This window comes from Trichechus manatus, unplaced genomic scaffold (genome assembly GCF_000243295.1).
Source record: "Trichechus manatus latirostris isolate Lorelei unplaced genomic scaffold, TriManLat1.0 scaffold00249, whole genome shotgun sequence".
Taxonomy (NCBI): domain Eukaryota; kingdom Metazoa; phylum Chordata; class Mammalia; order Sirenia; family Trichechidae; genus Trichechus; species Trichechus manatus.
This window is the reverse complement of record NW_004444185.1, coordinates 2,850,703-2,865,381: the sequence shown is the minus strand read 5'-3', so window position 1 is coordinate 2,865,381 and position 14,679 is coordinate 2,850,703. Positions and strand designations below refer to the sequence as shown.

The following is a 14,679-nucleotide window of genomic DNA, read 5'->3' as shown; positions in this document are numbered from 1 at the left end:
GACTCATAGCAACTCTATAGGACAGAATAGAACTGCCCAGTAGAGTTTCCAAGGCTGTAATCTTTATGGGAGCAGATCGCCACATCTTTTGCCTTCAGAGGCGCTGATGGGTTCGCACCACCGACCTTTCATTTAGCAGCTGAAAGCTTAACCACTGCTGGTTTTAATTTATATGTCCCTTTTGGTTAATGATAATGAACACTTTTTCAAGTGCTTGTTGGCCATTCGTATATCTTCCTTGGTGAAGCATCTGTTCCAAACTTTGCCAAAGTCTGAAAAAAAATACTTGAAAACTACCACATATAAGACTTTTAGAACTGTATTTATAGCTCTGAATGATTAACTTTCTTCTTTTTTGTTTGAAGGAAAAAAGAAAGGGCACTCTTGGACAAAAATAAAAAGGAAAGTTCTGAAAAACATATGTCAAAGAGGTAAGTAGGAAAAGTGAAGTAGTCGTATCTTTTGAGTTTATTAAGGCACTGCCTATTGCATTCTTGGAGGCCGACCATCTCCTGAGGGGTGTGAAAGCCTCGCAGCTACTGTATCAGTTAGAATATAGGCTAACATGCTGTAACAAAGTGGCCTGAAATATACGTAGTCCCCGATTTATGACAAGTTTCCATTGTGACAACTCTGTCATAAATCAGTTCTGTCATAAGCTGACTATCTCATTTTTTTTTTTTAGTTTTCATTATTATTGCCACAGCCTGCTATATGGCAGTGTTTTGAACAGTAATTATAACACTGAACATCTTTAAGTAAACATCTGAGAATGATAAAGTCAGCAAATTACATGCTGCAACATTGTATGTAGTACATATTACTAACGAGAAGATGGACAAAAAAAAAAGATGGTCTTAAGTACAGTTCGTCATAACTCAAATATGTTTTAAGTCTGAGACTACCTGTACAGTGGCTTAATTTATCTTACCTCTAATTTTCCAGGGGTAAATGATCCAGGGTTAACAGGGAGGCGCTATTCTCCATATGTGGCTTTCTTTGCTAGGTCCAAGAGACTTTATTAATTTGAAAAGATGTACCAAAAAAGGCCAAATGAAGAAAGCAGACTGTAAGATGTGTAGATTAGGGCCATATTTATAAATATGTGTGTGTATTTAAAACATATATGTATATATATGTGTGCATTTGTAAAAAAATATGTTTTTATATATCCATAAATCATTCGCTATACATATAGATCTCTTCATATAGAAATGTTCAAAAAATGTCTTTTTTTAAAAGACATTTAAAAAATTGTCCTGTTGATTCCAAATCCTATCAAACGCTTGTGCTACAGAGTAGAACTGAGCTCCAAAGGGTTTTCTTGACTAATTTCCTTCCTAATCTCTTGAAGAGTTCTATATATTAATCTTTGAATTCTACCTCCGGTAATTCCAAGAAGTTCTCTTCCTCTGGAAGGTTTCTTGATTCTTTGTTTTGGCGACTTGCTGAAGCCATCATGGTCTGCCTCTTTATGTGATTTGATATTGACTGTTGTCTCCAAGCCATCAATAAGTTATTATATTTATTTATTTTATGTTTGCTTACTGTGTCCTAGCTTCTTGTTTTGTTTTGATATGCCAAAATAGGCTGGTCATGTGAGCTAGTTTGATTATTGGCATCTTTGAAGCTCTCCTGTCCTGCCTTCAGGTGGCTAGAGCTGTTACTAGGTATGTGAACTCAGGAGTTCATTTACCTTTCTTGTGTGGATTCAGCTCGTGTCCAGGTCGTTGGTCACTGAGTGTGTGGTGCAGGCTCTCACCTACAGTCCTAGACAGGCAGGAGTGATTGGAGTAGGCACAGGTATCTGGCTGCGGTAGGGGGTCATGCATTGATCATGGCAGGGGGCTGGCTGACTGCTGCCCCTGAGTGTCTGGGTAGAAGGTGTGTCCCTGTTCCTTAGAGCACATAGGTAGGTGGGTTTTGCAGCTGGACTATGGGCACCCAGTGCTGTTGGCTGTAAGTACTGGGAGTCACCCCTTATTCTTGGACCCCTGTCATGGGTGGCTCAGTGGCCTGCGTGGACCCACCAGTCCTCAGGCCCCTGATGTGGGTAGGTGAGGACCTTGCTTAATGGGCAGGGTGGTGTCAAATGTCATGAATCTGCCACTCCCCCTTATAGCTTAATACAGTTGAAAATAGACTTCAGGTATATAACCTGTTGTACTGTGCTAATGAGGGCTCATGCTGTTGAAATGGGCCTACACAGGTCTACGCAGTGGTGAAAGGCATTCAAAGTCCAGGTACCCCTTATGCCTGTGCATAGGAAAAGGGGCTGTGCCTGCCCTGAGTTCCTGGCTTAGGGGAGCTGTCAGATTATTTTTTCCTGTTTGTTAATTTGTTCCCTCTCCAAAGCCGGGAGAATGGCTCAGGGTGCTTGATGGGTCCTACTTCCAGCCCAGGGGGCACAGCAATCACTGAAGCTGGACTGGGACCTGGAGCAGAGCAGGGAGGGGTCAGGTAAATGGGAGAGAGGTACTTCCAAAAAGGTTTTTTTTTTTTTTTTTTAATCCACGCAGTAGGTTAGACACTTGTACTTATCTTTCGCAGACTGAGCTCCGTTTCTCGCTCGTTCTGGAGGCTTGAGCAGACCTTCCACCACTCAGTCTCTCTCAATGTGGAAAACGCATCCCAAGTGCCACTGCTTGCCTCACCCCTTGCACACTAGCTGATCCAGCCTGCCGGGTGCCAGTGCCGGCCAGATCAGGTCTGGCAACTCTTCGCTGCTTCTGAACTGTCTCTCTCTCCCCCTGCTACTCAGTCCGATTCCTCAACTTTGTCTTTGATGTTCAGGGCCCCTAGATTCTCATATATAATCGATTCACTTGTTTTTTTTTTTTGGTCTTTGTTGTAAGAGGGACCACAGGAAGCATCTGACTACACCACCATCTTGGCCCTGCCTCCCCTCTAAGGTTTTCTTGGCTGATATACAACCTGATATAGTTGTATCCTTTCACCATACTTGTTCAGTCTGTATGCTGAGCAAATAATCCAAGAAATTGGACTATATGAAGAAGAATGCAGCATCAGGATTGGAGGAAGACTCACTAACAGTCTCTATATGCAGATGAAACAACCTTGCTTACTAAAAGTGAAGAGGACTTGAAGCACTTACTGATGAAGACCAAAGGCTACAGCCTTCAGTATGGATTACACCTCTACATAAAGAAAACAAAAATCCTCACAGCTGGACCAATAAGCAACATCATGATAAATGGAGAAAAGATTGAAGTTGTCAAGGATTTAATTTTACTTGGATCCACAATCAACACCCATGAAACAGCAGTCAAGAAATCAAAAGACACATTGCATTGGGCAAATCTGCCGCAAAAGACCTCTTTAAAGTGTTAAAAAGCAAAGATGTCGCTTTAAGGCTAAGGTGTGCCTGACTCAAGTCATGGTGTTTTCAAATGCCTCATATGCATGTGAAAGCTGGACAGTGAATAAGGAAGACTGAAGAAGAATTGATGCCTTTGAATTATGGTGTTGGTAAGAATATTGAGTATACCATGGACTGCCAGAAAGACGAACAAATCTGTCTCGGAAGAAGTACAGCCAGAATGACCATTAGAAGCAAGGATGGAGAGACTTTGTCTCACATACTTTGGACATGTTATATAAGGAGGGACCAGTCCCTGGAGAAGGATATCATGCTTGGTAGAGTAGAGGGTCAGCGAAAAAGAGGAAGACTCTCAATGAGATGGATTGACACAGTGACTGCAACAATGGGCTCAAGCATAACGATTGTGAGGATGCTGCAGGGCAGGGCAGTGTTTCATTCTGTCGTATATTTAGGGTCACCATGAGTTGGAACTGTCTGGATGGCACCTAACAACAACAATCATTAAGGAAGCAGATCGTCAGAACTTTCTTCTGTGGCACTGCTGGGTGGGTTCGAACTGCCAACCTTTCTGTTAGTAGTCTAGTATAAACTGTTTGTGCCATTCAGGGACCTATATAGAGACATAGGTATAGATAGAAAAATCACTAGAAGCTCATGCATAAAAATATATTCAGGAGTTACACTTGGTCATTGGAATATAGGTGATTTCATATCTTTATTTGTGTTTTTTTAATATATGTGTATACATATAAAATATTAAATATGTTCAACTTTTGTAATACAAGGGTGTTTAAAGAATAACATATGCAAAGAGAAAAGACTAAGAGAATGTTTTTTAACAGTTGTGATTATCTCCAGGTGGTAATATTTCATACCATTTTTATTTTCTAAATTTCCTGTAATGTGTATGAATTATTTATAATCAGAACCCTGAAATCTTGTTTATGTTATTAATGGTCTGAGTAACTTCTCTCTCCTGGACAATGAAAGCTAACCCTCATTTTCCAAAGTATTGCCAATTTTAAATTAACAGAGATATGTAATGAGATTTTAGAGTCCAATGAAGTTTGTTAATTTTCACCAATCTTATGTTCCCTCCAGTTTACATGGCTGCCTGTTGGTGGAAGTGAACATGTTTGTTTGGAAAATAAAAACAAGTGGTTGAATCCATTTTAAGAATGACTATTTTCAAAATAACTACTGATTTGTGTCATTATAACATTTTCACTTAAGTCTACGTGTACATAGACAAATCCTAAGAGACTTCTTTCCATAGTACAATTAAGTCCTGTGCGTAATTTAGAAGTCAATCCTCTTAAAAGTAGCAAAATGTTCTGGATGTCTGCTTGAGACCCCTACCATTAACTTTCTTTCCTGTTTGAATGTATGATGAAGTGAGGGTCTGGAAATGAACCCAGTGTTTCCTGTCCTGCTGTGCATCTGACATGTGAACTGCTGTTTTGTCAACTCTACATTTCCTCTTCCTTTCCCTAGATAACCGCGAAGTGGATGGCCACTTGGTCTCGAGAGAAACAAAGGTGAAGGTGAATCTTCAACGTTCTGCTAAGATTTGGGGTAAGATAAAGTTTGTGCCACTTTGATTTTGCTCTGCAGGTCAATCCAGTTTTTGCTAAAGTTTTGAGGGACATTGATCCTCCTTAATGTTTTTACCAGTCAAGCTTACTAGTACATGTGAGAGCAGTGAAATCTAGAAAGCAAACCTGTTTGGTACAGGGTTGTAAACTGTTTGCATTTATATCATAGTTCTTATTTGCCCATGATCTAATTTTTCCTCTGAGTTTTATCTACTGCTCATGGAAATTCCTTTAGCTTATATAATTGGTTTATTAAAATGGCTGGGCTTAGTAAGATTCAACCAGGTTGTAACCCATATCAAAACTCCACGCATTACTCTGCCACAAGGAAAAATAAACTCCTCATCAACAAATTGTTTCTAAATAACTTTTAATTATATTTTGACCACTATAGTATTTATTGGAGCCCTGGTGGTGCAGTGATTAACAGCTATAGCAAGCTACGGCTGCTAACCAAAATGTCGGCGGTTCAAATCCACCAGCAGCTCCTTGGAAACCCTATAGGGCAGTTCTACTTTGTCCTACAGGGTCGCTATGAGTCGGAATCAACTCAACGGCAATGGCTTTGGTTTTTGGTTTGTGTAGTATTTATTAAGGTTTACGATGGGATTCTAATGTTATTAAATGGATATTTTGGCCTGAGGACACAAAAGCCACTACATTTACTCTATGTTGAGAGTAAAACACAGTAGTGCTGTATTATGAATTAGCTGGTTTTAAGCTTCATATATCCCCATATTGAGAATTCTGTAGACTAGTCTGAACTTCAATGTGTTTCCCATTTCTCCCTAAATATATTAGGCCTAAACAGGTTTGATGAACGGTAAATCCAGCATAGCCCCTAGTCCCAAGAAAGGTGTAACCAGACATCGACAGAGAGCAAGAGGAAGCGCTGTATGTGCTAACTGTCAGGTTGTGGCCAGGCTTCTAGTCCTAAGCCTGGCTAGAGTGTAGGAGGGAAAAAAGCAGCAAGAATAAGCTGTTTAGATGTCTTCTCATTGGACTATGAACATGGAACCTTCAGGAAAGGAGGGAAGAATAAGAGAGAGAGGGCAAGCTGGAAATGGCCTGACCTTCCAGGGTCACTCATGACTTTGGCATCCTGGGTGAGAAGGTAGGTAAGGAGAGCCCCTCAGAGAGCCACACCTGGATGGATGACCTTCTATTGCCCACTGGCTCCACTTTCCAGAGGGAGGAAGTGAGAGGGAGCAAAAAGATTAATCTTTCTTGCTGAGGACCACATTTGCACAGTTTTAGCTGTTATTCTTAGCCCTTGACTATTCATATCCAGGTGTCCTACTTTCTTATATTAGTTTATCGATCTTCCCTAGACCTGTTGTCTGAGCTCCTATTATTTTGCTTAAATATTAATGGAGTATCATCTTGAAAGTCTGGAACTTATTTAATCTTGTTCTTTAATAAGTTTGCTCTAATTATCAATATTTGTCCTATGAGACCATTTTGGTCTTGGAGAGGTAAAAACCCTTGCAGTAACTGTTTAGCCTAAAGCCCAGAAAGTGGAATTATGTTACCATAATTTGATTGAAGGAAAAATGCTTTTTACTTTGCTGGCCTAATATGGTCATAATTGACTCAGATCCTACAGCACTTAGGATTGAACAGTGTGGAAAATATTTCTTTGTGGGGCCTACACTACCCCAGCCAGCACCACCAGATGGTAGTCATTGAAATGGTGGACACTGAACACCAGAAAGAAGAACAATTAATTTTGACCTCTTACTTCAGAAAATCAAACACATTTAAATGACAGTGAACACTGAGATGCAAACACGCAGCCAATTAAGTTGCAAATGGAAGAACATTCTCTGCTACAACATCTACCAAGTCATTTTTTTCATTACTATTTGAACTAGGGTTTTGGAAGACCAAATTCCTACCCATTCCTCTTGGTTAGCCTTCTCCTGGATAGCTTCTTAGTTCCTAATTTCCTTGTCCAAACTTAGGTGAACAAGCTCTTGGTTACATTTACTATCACTTTCAGCACAAATATACAAAATATCTTCATTTCAGGTGATGTGAGTGGCATACAGAACTTCCATTTATTTTTCTTTATCTACTAAAGGAAACCTGTGAGGTCTTCACTTAATTTTGTAGTTTTTGTCTGAATTTTCTCTAAATGCTTGAGTTTCTGGAATGAGGGTGATCATTATCCCTATCTCACATGTTTGCTGCAAAGATTAATTAAATTAGTAGGTTTACAAGTGTTTGGCATATATTAAACACCTAACACACTACTGTTCAGGATATAAGTGAAAGACTGATATCAATTGTTTATATTTTTCTTTTGGACTGATGTGGGGATCTAAAAATGGAAATATAGGATGAATCTAAGGTTAACCATCAAAATCTTGGTAGCTTAAAGAGTAGGAGTTATGTATTTTTCTTTACTAGACAGGTTCTTGGAAAGTTACATTCAAGTAGAATTTTTGAAAAGAAATATTATATGCAATATAACTCCTTATCTGTCACCTTGATGACATTTTTCTATTTTCTCAGGGAGAAAGAGAGGCAGACCTAGGATCCATTTAACTCAGAAACAAAAAAGAGGCCAACCCACAGGTAAAGTAGAAAAGATGAATGTCGATTTTGTTAGATGCCATCAAGTCGGTTCTGAGTCATAGCAACCCTATGTACAACAGAACGAAACACTGCCTGGTCCTGCTCCATCCTCACAATCTTTGCTATCCTTGAGCCCATCGTTGCAGCCACTATGTCAACCTATCTCATTGAGGGTCCTCCTCTCTTTCACAGACCTTCTACTTTACCAAACATGATGTCCTTTTCCAGGGACTGGTTCCTCCTGATGACTTGTCCAAATTACATGAGATGAAGCCTTGCCATCCTCGTATCTAAGGAGCATTCTGGCTGTACTTCTTCCAAGACAGATTTGTTCCTTCTTCAGGCAATCCAGGACATATTTAATATTCTTTGCCAACACCATAATTCAAAGGCATCAATTCTTCCATTTTCCTTATTCATTGTCCAGCTTTCATACGCATAGGAGACATTTGAAAACACCATGACTTGGGTAAGAGGCACTTTAGTCCTCAAAGTTACATCTTTGCTTTTTAACACTTTAAACAGGTCTTTTGCAGCAGATTTGCCCAAAGCAATGTGTTGTTTGGTTTCTTGACTGCTGCTTCCGTGGGCATTGATAGTGAATCCAAGTAAAATGAAATCTTTGACAGCTTCAAGGATTTTCTCCGTTTATCATGATGTTACTTACTAGCCCAGTTGTGAGGATCTTTGTTTTCTTTATGTTGTGCAATCCATACAGAAGACTGTAGTCCTTGATCTTCATCAGTGCTTCAAGTCTTCTTCACTTTCAGCAAGCAGGGTTGTGTCATATGCATATCGCAGATTGTTAATGAGTCTTCCTCCAATCCTGATGCCCTGTTTTTTTCATGTAGTCCAGTTTCTCAGATTATTTGCTCAGCATACAGGTTGAATAAATGTGGTGAAAGGATATAACCCTGATACACATCTGTCCTGATTTTAAACCATGCAGTATCCCCTTGTTCTGTTTGAATGATTACCTCTTGGTCTATGTACAGGTTATTCATGAGTACAATTAAGTGTTATGGAATTCCCATTCTTCGCAACGTTACCCGTAATTTGTTATGGTCCACACAGTCGAATGCCTTTGCATAGTCAGTAAAACACAGGTAAACATCTTTCTGGTATTCTCTGCTTTCAGCCAGGATCCATCTAACATCAGCAATGATGTCCCTTGTTCCACATCCTCTTCTGAATCCAGCTTGAATTTCTGGCCGTTCCCCCATCAATGTACTTACTGCTGCAACCACTTTTGAATTATCTTCAGCAATATTTTACTTGTGTGTGATATTAATGATATTGTTCAATAATTTCCACATTCTAATTGATCACCTTTCTTTGGAATGGGCACAAATATGGATCTCTTCCAGTTGGTCGGCCAGCTGTCCTCCAAATTTCTTGGCATAGACGAGTGAGCGCCTCCAGCACTGCATCCCTTTGTTGAAACATCTCGATTGGTATTCCGTCAATTCCTGGAGGCTTGTTTTTGGCCAATGCCTTCAGTGCAGCTTGGACATCTTCCTTCAATACAATCGATTCTTGATCATATGCTACCCCCTGAAATGACTGAATGTTGACCAATTCTTTTTGGTACAGTGACTCTGTGTATTCTGTCCATCTTCTTCTTCTTTTTTTTATATTAAAACAAAAATTTTATTGAAGGAATAATTTCATTCTATGGAAGAACACGATGCACTCTCAGTGGACTGCATCAGCTTTTTCTGCCTGCAATGCATTTTAACAGGCAGTGTAACTAGGTAACATCAAAAGCAGATTCAGAGGAAGGTGGGGAAGGAGATTTATAAAGAAAAATTCACTATAAATCTTCACATCAATTTCTAGTCTAACACAAATCTCTCATTTATTTTTATATATTTTTTCTCTATGTAGACTATAATTGACTATTTAAACCATTGTTATCAAGGATTTTCTTTATTGTGCTTTTAGTGAAAGTTTACAGCTTATTGTTTTGTGACATTACTTGCAATCCCTACAATGTGACAGCACACTCTGCCTTTCTACCCCTGGTTCCCTGTGTCCATTCAACCAGTTCCTGTCCCTTCCTGCCTTCTCATCCTGCCTCCAGACAGGAGCCGCCCACTTGGTCATGTGTATCTGACTGAACTAAGAAACACACTCCTCACGAGTATTATTTTATGTTTCATAGTCCAGTCTAATCTTTGTCTGAAGAGTGGGCTTCGGGAATGGTTTTAGTCCTGGGTTAACAGAGCGTCTGGGGGCCATGGATTCAGTGTTCCTTCAGTCTCAATCAGACCATTAAATCTGCTCTTTTTACATGAATTTGAGTTCTGCTCCACACTTTTCTCCCACTCCATCTGGGACTCTCTGTTGTGTTCCCTGTCAGGGCGGTCATAGCCGGGTACCATCTAGTTCTTCTGATTTCAAGCTGATGGAGTCTCTGGTTTATATGGGCCTTTAGTCTCTTAGGCTAATATTTTCCTTGTATCTTTGCTTCAAGTGGGATGGGACAAATTGATGCATCTTAGGGGGCTGCTCACAAGCTTTCAAGACCCCAGACGCCACTCACCAAAGTGGGATCAGAACATTTTCTTAATAAACTTTGTTATGCCAGTTAACCTAGATGTCCCCTGAAACTATGGTCCCCAGGCCCCAGCCCCAGCTACTCTGTCCATCAGTGTTTGGATGTGTCCAGGAAACTTCTTAGCTTTTGCTTTGGCCCAGTTGTGCTGACTTCCCCTGTATTGTGTGTTGTCCTTCCCTTCACTATCTAGTTAGTGAATACCCCTCTCCCTCCCTCCCCACCCTTGTGACCATCAAAGAATGCTTTTTTCTGCATTTAAACCTTTTCTTGAGTTCTTATAATAATGATCTTATACAATATTTGTCCTTTTGTTACTACTTTTACTTAGCTTAGTGCTTTCCAGACTCATCCATGCTGTGAGATGTGTGACGGATTAGTCATTGTTCTTTACTGTTGCATAATATTCCATTGTGTGTATGTACCATGGAAACCCTGGTGGCATAGTGGTTAAGAGCTATGGCTGCTAACCAAAAGGTCGGCAGTTCGAATCCACCAGGTGCCCCTTGCAAACTCTATGGGGCAGTTCTACTCTGTCCTATAGGGTCGCTATGAGTCAGAATAGACATATTTGTTTATTCATTCGTCTGTTGATGGGCATTTAGGTTGTTTCCATCTTTTTGCTATTGTGAACAATGCTGCAATGAACATGGGTGTGCATATGTCTGTTCGTGTGATGGCTCTTATTTCTCTAGGATATATTCCTAGGAGTGGGATTGCTGGATCCTATGGTACTTCTAACTTTTTAAGGAAGCGCCAAATCATTTTCCAAAGTGGTTGTACCATTTTACATTGCCACTAGCAGTGCATAAGTGTTCCAAAATCCCCACAACCTCTCCAATATTTGCTATTTTGTGTTTTTTGGATTAGTGCCAGCCTTCTTGGGGTGAGATGGTATCTCATTGTAGTTTTGATTTGCATTTCTCTAATGGCTAATGATCATGAACATTTTCTCACATGTCTGTTAGCTGCCTGAATGTCTTCTTTGGTGAAGTGTCTGTTCATATTCTTTGCCCATTTTTTAATTGGATTACTTGTCTTTTTGTTGTTGAGATGTTGCAGTGTCTTGTAGATTTTAGGGACTGGACCCCTATCGGGTATGTCGTAGCCAAATTTTTTTCCCAGACTGTAGGCTGTCTTTTAACTCTTCTGGTGAAGTCTTTCGATAGGCATAAGTGTTTGATTTTTGGCAGCTCCCAGTTATCTATTTTCCGTTCTGGTGTTTGTGCATTGTTAGTTATGGTTTGTACTCTATTTATGCCATGTATTAGGAATTCTGGTGTTGTCTCGATGTTTTTCTTCCATGATCTTTATCATTTTAGATTTTATATTTAGGTCTTTGGTCCATTTTTGAGTTAGTTTTTCTGTGTTGTGTGAGGTACGGGCCTTGTTTCAGTTTTTTGCAGATGGATATCCAGTTATGCCAGCACCATTTGTTAAAGAGTCTATCTTTTCCCCAATTAACGGATTTTGTCAAATATCAGCTGCTCATAGGTGGATGGATTTATGTCTGGGTTCTAAATTCTGATCCACTGGTCTATGTATCTGTTGTTGTAGCAGTACCAGGCTGTTTTGACTACTGTGGCAGTATAATAGGTTCTAAAATCAGGTAGTGTGAGGCCTCCCACTTTGTTCTTCTTCTTCAGTAATGCTTTACTTATCCAGGGCCTCTTTTCTTTCCATACGAAGTTGGTGATTTGTTTCTCCACCTCATTAAAAAATGTCATTGAAATCTGGATCAGGATTGCATTGTACCTATAGATCGCTTTGGGTAGAATTGAATTTTCACAATGTTGAGTCTTCCTATCCACGAAAATGGTATGTTTTTCCACTTACTTAGGTCTCTTTTGGTTTCTTGCAATAGTGACTTGTAGTTTTCTTTGTATAGGTCTTTTACATCTCTGGTTAGATTTATTCCTAAATACTTCATCTTCTTGGGGGCTATTGTAAAATGTATTGATTTGGTGATTTCCTTTTTGAAGTTCTCTTTGCTGGTGTAGAGGAATCTAACTGATTTTTGTATGTTTATCTTGTATCCTGATACTTTTACTTCTTCCTTATCAATCTGGATGCCCTTTATTCCTTTTTTTTGCCTTATTGCTCTGGCTAGGACCTCCAGTACAATGTTGAACAGCAGTGGTGATAAAGGGCATCATTGTATGGTTCCCATTCTCAAAGGAAATGCTTTCAGTCTCTCTTCATTTAGAATGATGTTGACTGTTGGCTTTGTATAAATGCTCTTTATTATGTTGAGGAATGTCCCTTCTACTCCGATTTTGCTGAGTTTTTATCATGAATGGGTGTTGAACTTTGTCAAATGCCTTTTCTGCGTCATTTGACAAGATCATGTGGTTCTTGTCTTTTGTTCTATTTATGTGATGGATTACATTGATTGATTTTCTAATGTTGAACCAACCCTGAATACCTGGCATGAATCCCACTTGGTCATGCTGAATTATCTTTTTGATGTACTGTTGAATTCTATTGGCTAGAATTTTGTTGAGGATTTTTGCATCCATGTTCATGAGGGATATTGGTCTGTAATTTTCTTTTTTTGTGGTGTCTTTGCCTGGCTTTGGTATCAGGGTTACACTGGCTTCACAGAATGAGTTCAGGAGCATTCCTTCCTTTTCTATGCTCTGAAATACCTTTAGTGGTACTGGTGTTAACTCTTCTCGGAAACTTTGGTAGAATTCTCCAGTGAAGCCATCCAGGCCAGGGCTTTTTTTTGTAAGGAGTTTTTTTTTAAATTACCTCTTCAATCTCTTCTTTTGTTATGGGTTTATTTAGTTTTATTTAGTTTTTCTACCTTTGTTTGTGTTAGTTTACATTGGTAGTGTGTTTCTAGAAATTCATCCATTTCCTCTAGGTTTTCAAATTTGTTGGAGTACAATTTTTCATAGTATTCTGTTATGATCCTTTTATTTCAGTTGTGTCTGTTGTGATATCACCCATCTCATTTCTTATTCAGGTTACTTGCATCCTCTCCTGTTTTTCTTTTGTCAGTTTGGCCAGTGGTTTGTCAATTTTGTTGATCTTTTCAAAGAACCATCTGTTGGTCTTGTTGACTCTTTCAATTGTTTTTCTATTCTCTATTTCATTTATTTCTGCTCTGATTTTTATTATTTCCTTTCTTCTGGTGCTTGAGGGCTTCTTTTGCTGCTCTCTTTCTATTGGTTCAGGTTTCAGGGTTAATGTTTTGATTTTGGCCCTTTCTTCTTTTTGGATGTTTACATTTATTGCTGTAAATTGACCTCTAAGCACTGCTTTTATTGTGTCCCAAAGTTCTGGTAGGATGTTGTCATGAATTTAATTTTGTCCTCCCAAAATACGTGTTTCAGTTTGGCTATGCCATGATTCCCAGTATTGTGTGATTGTCCACCCTTTTGACATCTGATGTGATTTTCCTATGTATTGTAAATCCTATCTCTATAATGTTGATGAGATGGGATTAGCAGCAGTTATGTTAATGAGGCAGGACTCAATATGAAACATTACACTGTGTCTTGAGCCAATCTCTTGTGAGATATAAAAGAGAGAAGCGAGCAGAGAGACATGGGGACCTCACATCACCAAGAAAGCAGCACTGGGGGCAGAGCACGTCCTTTGGACCCACGGTTCCTGTGCAAAGAAGTTCCTAGACCTGGGGAAGATCGATGACAAAGACTTTCTTCCAGAGCTGACAGAAAGAGAAAGCCTTCCCCTGGAGATGATACCTTGAATTCAGACTTCTAGCCTACTGGACTGTGAGAGAATAAACTTCTGTTTGATAAGGACATTCACTTGTGGTATTTCTGTTATAGCAGCACTAGATAACTAAGACAGATGTGTTTTCATTCTCATTTGATTATATGAATTTCTTTATTTCATCCTTGATTTCTTCTATAACCCAGTAGTTTTTGAACAAGGTGTTGTTCAGTTTCCATGCGTTTGATTTTTTTCTTTGCTCTTTCTGTTATTGATTTCTACTTTTATGGCATTATGGTCAGAAAAGATGCTTTGTAATATTTCGATGTTTTGAATTCTGTTAAGGCTTGTTTTGTGGCCTAAAATGTGCTCTATTCTGGAGAATGTTCCATGTGCATTGCAAAAGAATATATACTTCGCTTCTGCTGGGTGGAGTATTCTGTGTATGTCTATGATGTCAAGTTGATTGATTGTGGCATTTAGATCTTCTGTACCTTACCTGAGTTTCTTCCTAGATGTTCTGTTCTTCATCAACAGTGGTGTGTTGAAGTCTCCTACTATTATTGTGGAGCTGTATTATTTCTCTTTTCAATGCTGTTAGAGTTTGTTTTACATATTTTGGAGCCCTGTCATTGGGTGTGTATATATTTATTATAGTTATGTCCTTCTGGTGTATTGACCTTTTAATCATTATATAGTGTTCTTCCTTATCGTTTGTGGTGGTCAGAGAATAATACTGCCACTCATGCTATTTTTTTGATTGTTGTTTGCTTGATATATTTTTTTCCATCCTTTGAGTTTTAGTTTGTTTGTGTCTTTGAATCTAAGGTGTGTCTCTTGTAGGCAGCATATAGATGGATCATGTTTTCTTTAACCATTCTGCCACTCTTCGTTTCCTTACTGATGCATTTAGCCCT

General features: G+C 39.2%; 1 protein-coding gene across 6 annotated transcripts in view; it reads left to right on the top strand.

Annotated features, from left to right (window-relative positions):
• Positions 1-14,679, top strand: part of LOC101360546 (nuclear body protein SP140-like protein) — a 73,061-nt gene that overhangs the window by 39,829 nt on the left and 18,553 nt on the right. For all 6 annotated transcript variants that reach the window (XM_023724475.1, XM_023724474.1, XM_023724471.1 and 3 more), the window contains 3 exons: positions 366-431; positions 4,838-4,918; positions 7,456-7,518. In XM_023724475.1, the coding sequence (XP_023580243.1) occupies positions 366-431; positions 4,838-4,918; positions 7,456-7,518 (210 nt within the window). The remainder of the gene's footprint in view (positions 1-365; positions 432-4,837; positions 4,919-7,455; positions 7,519-14,679) is intronic.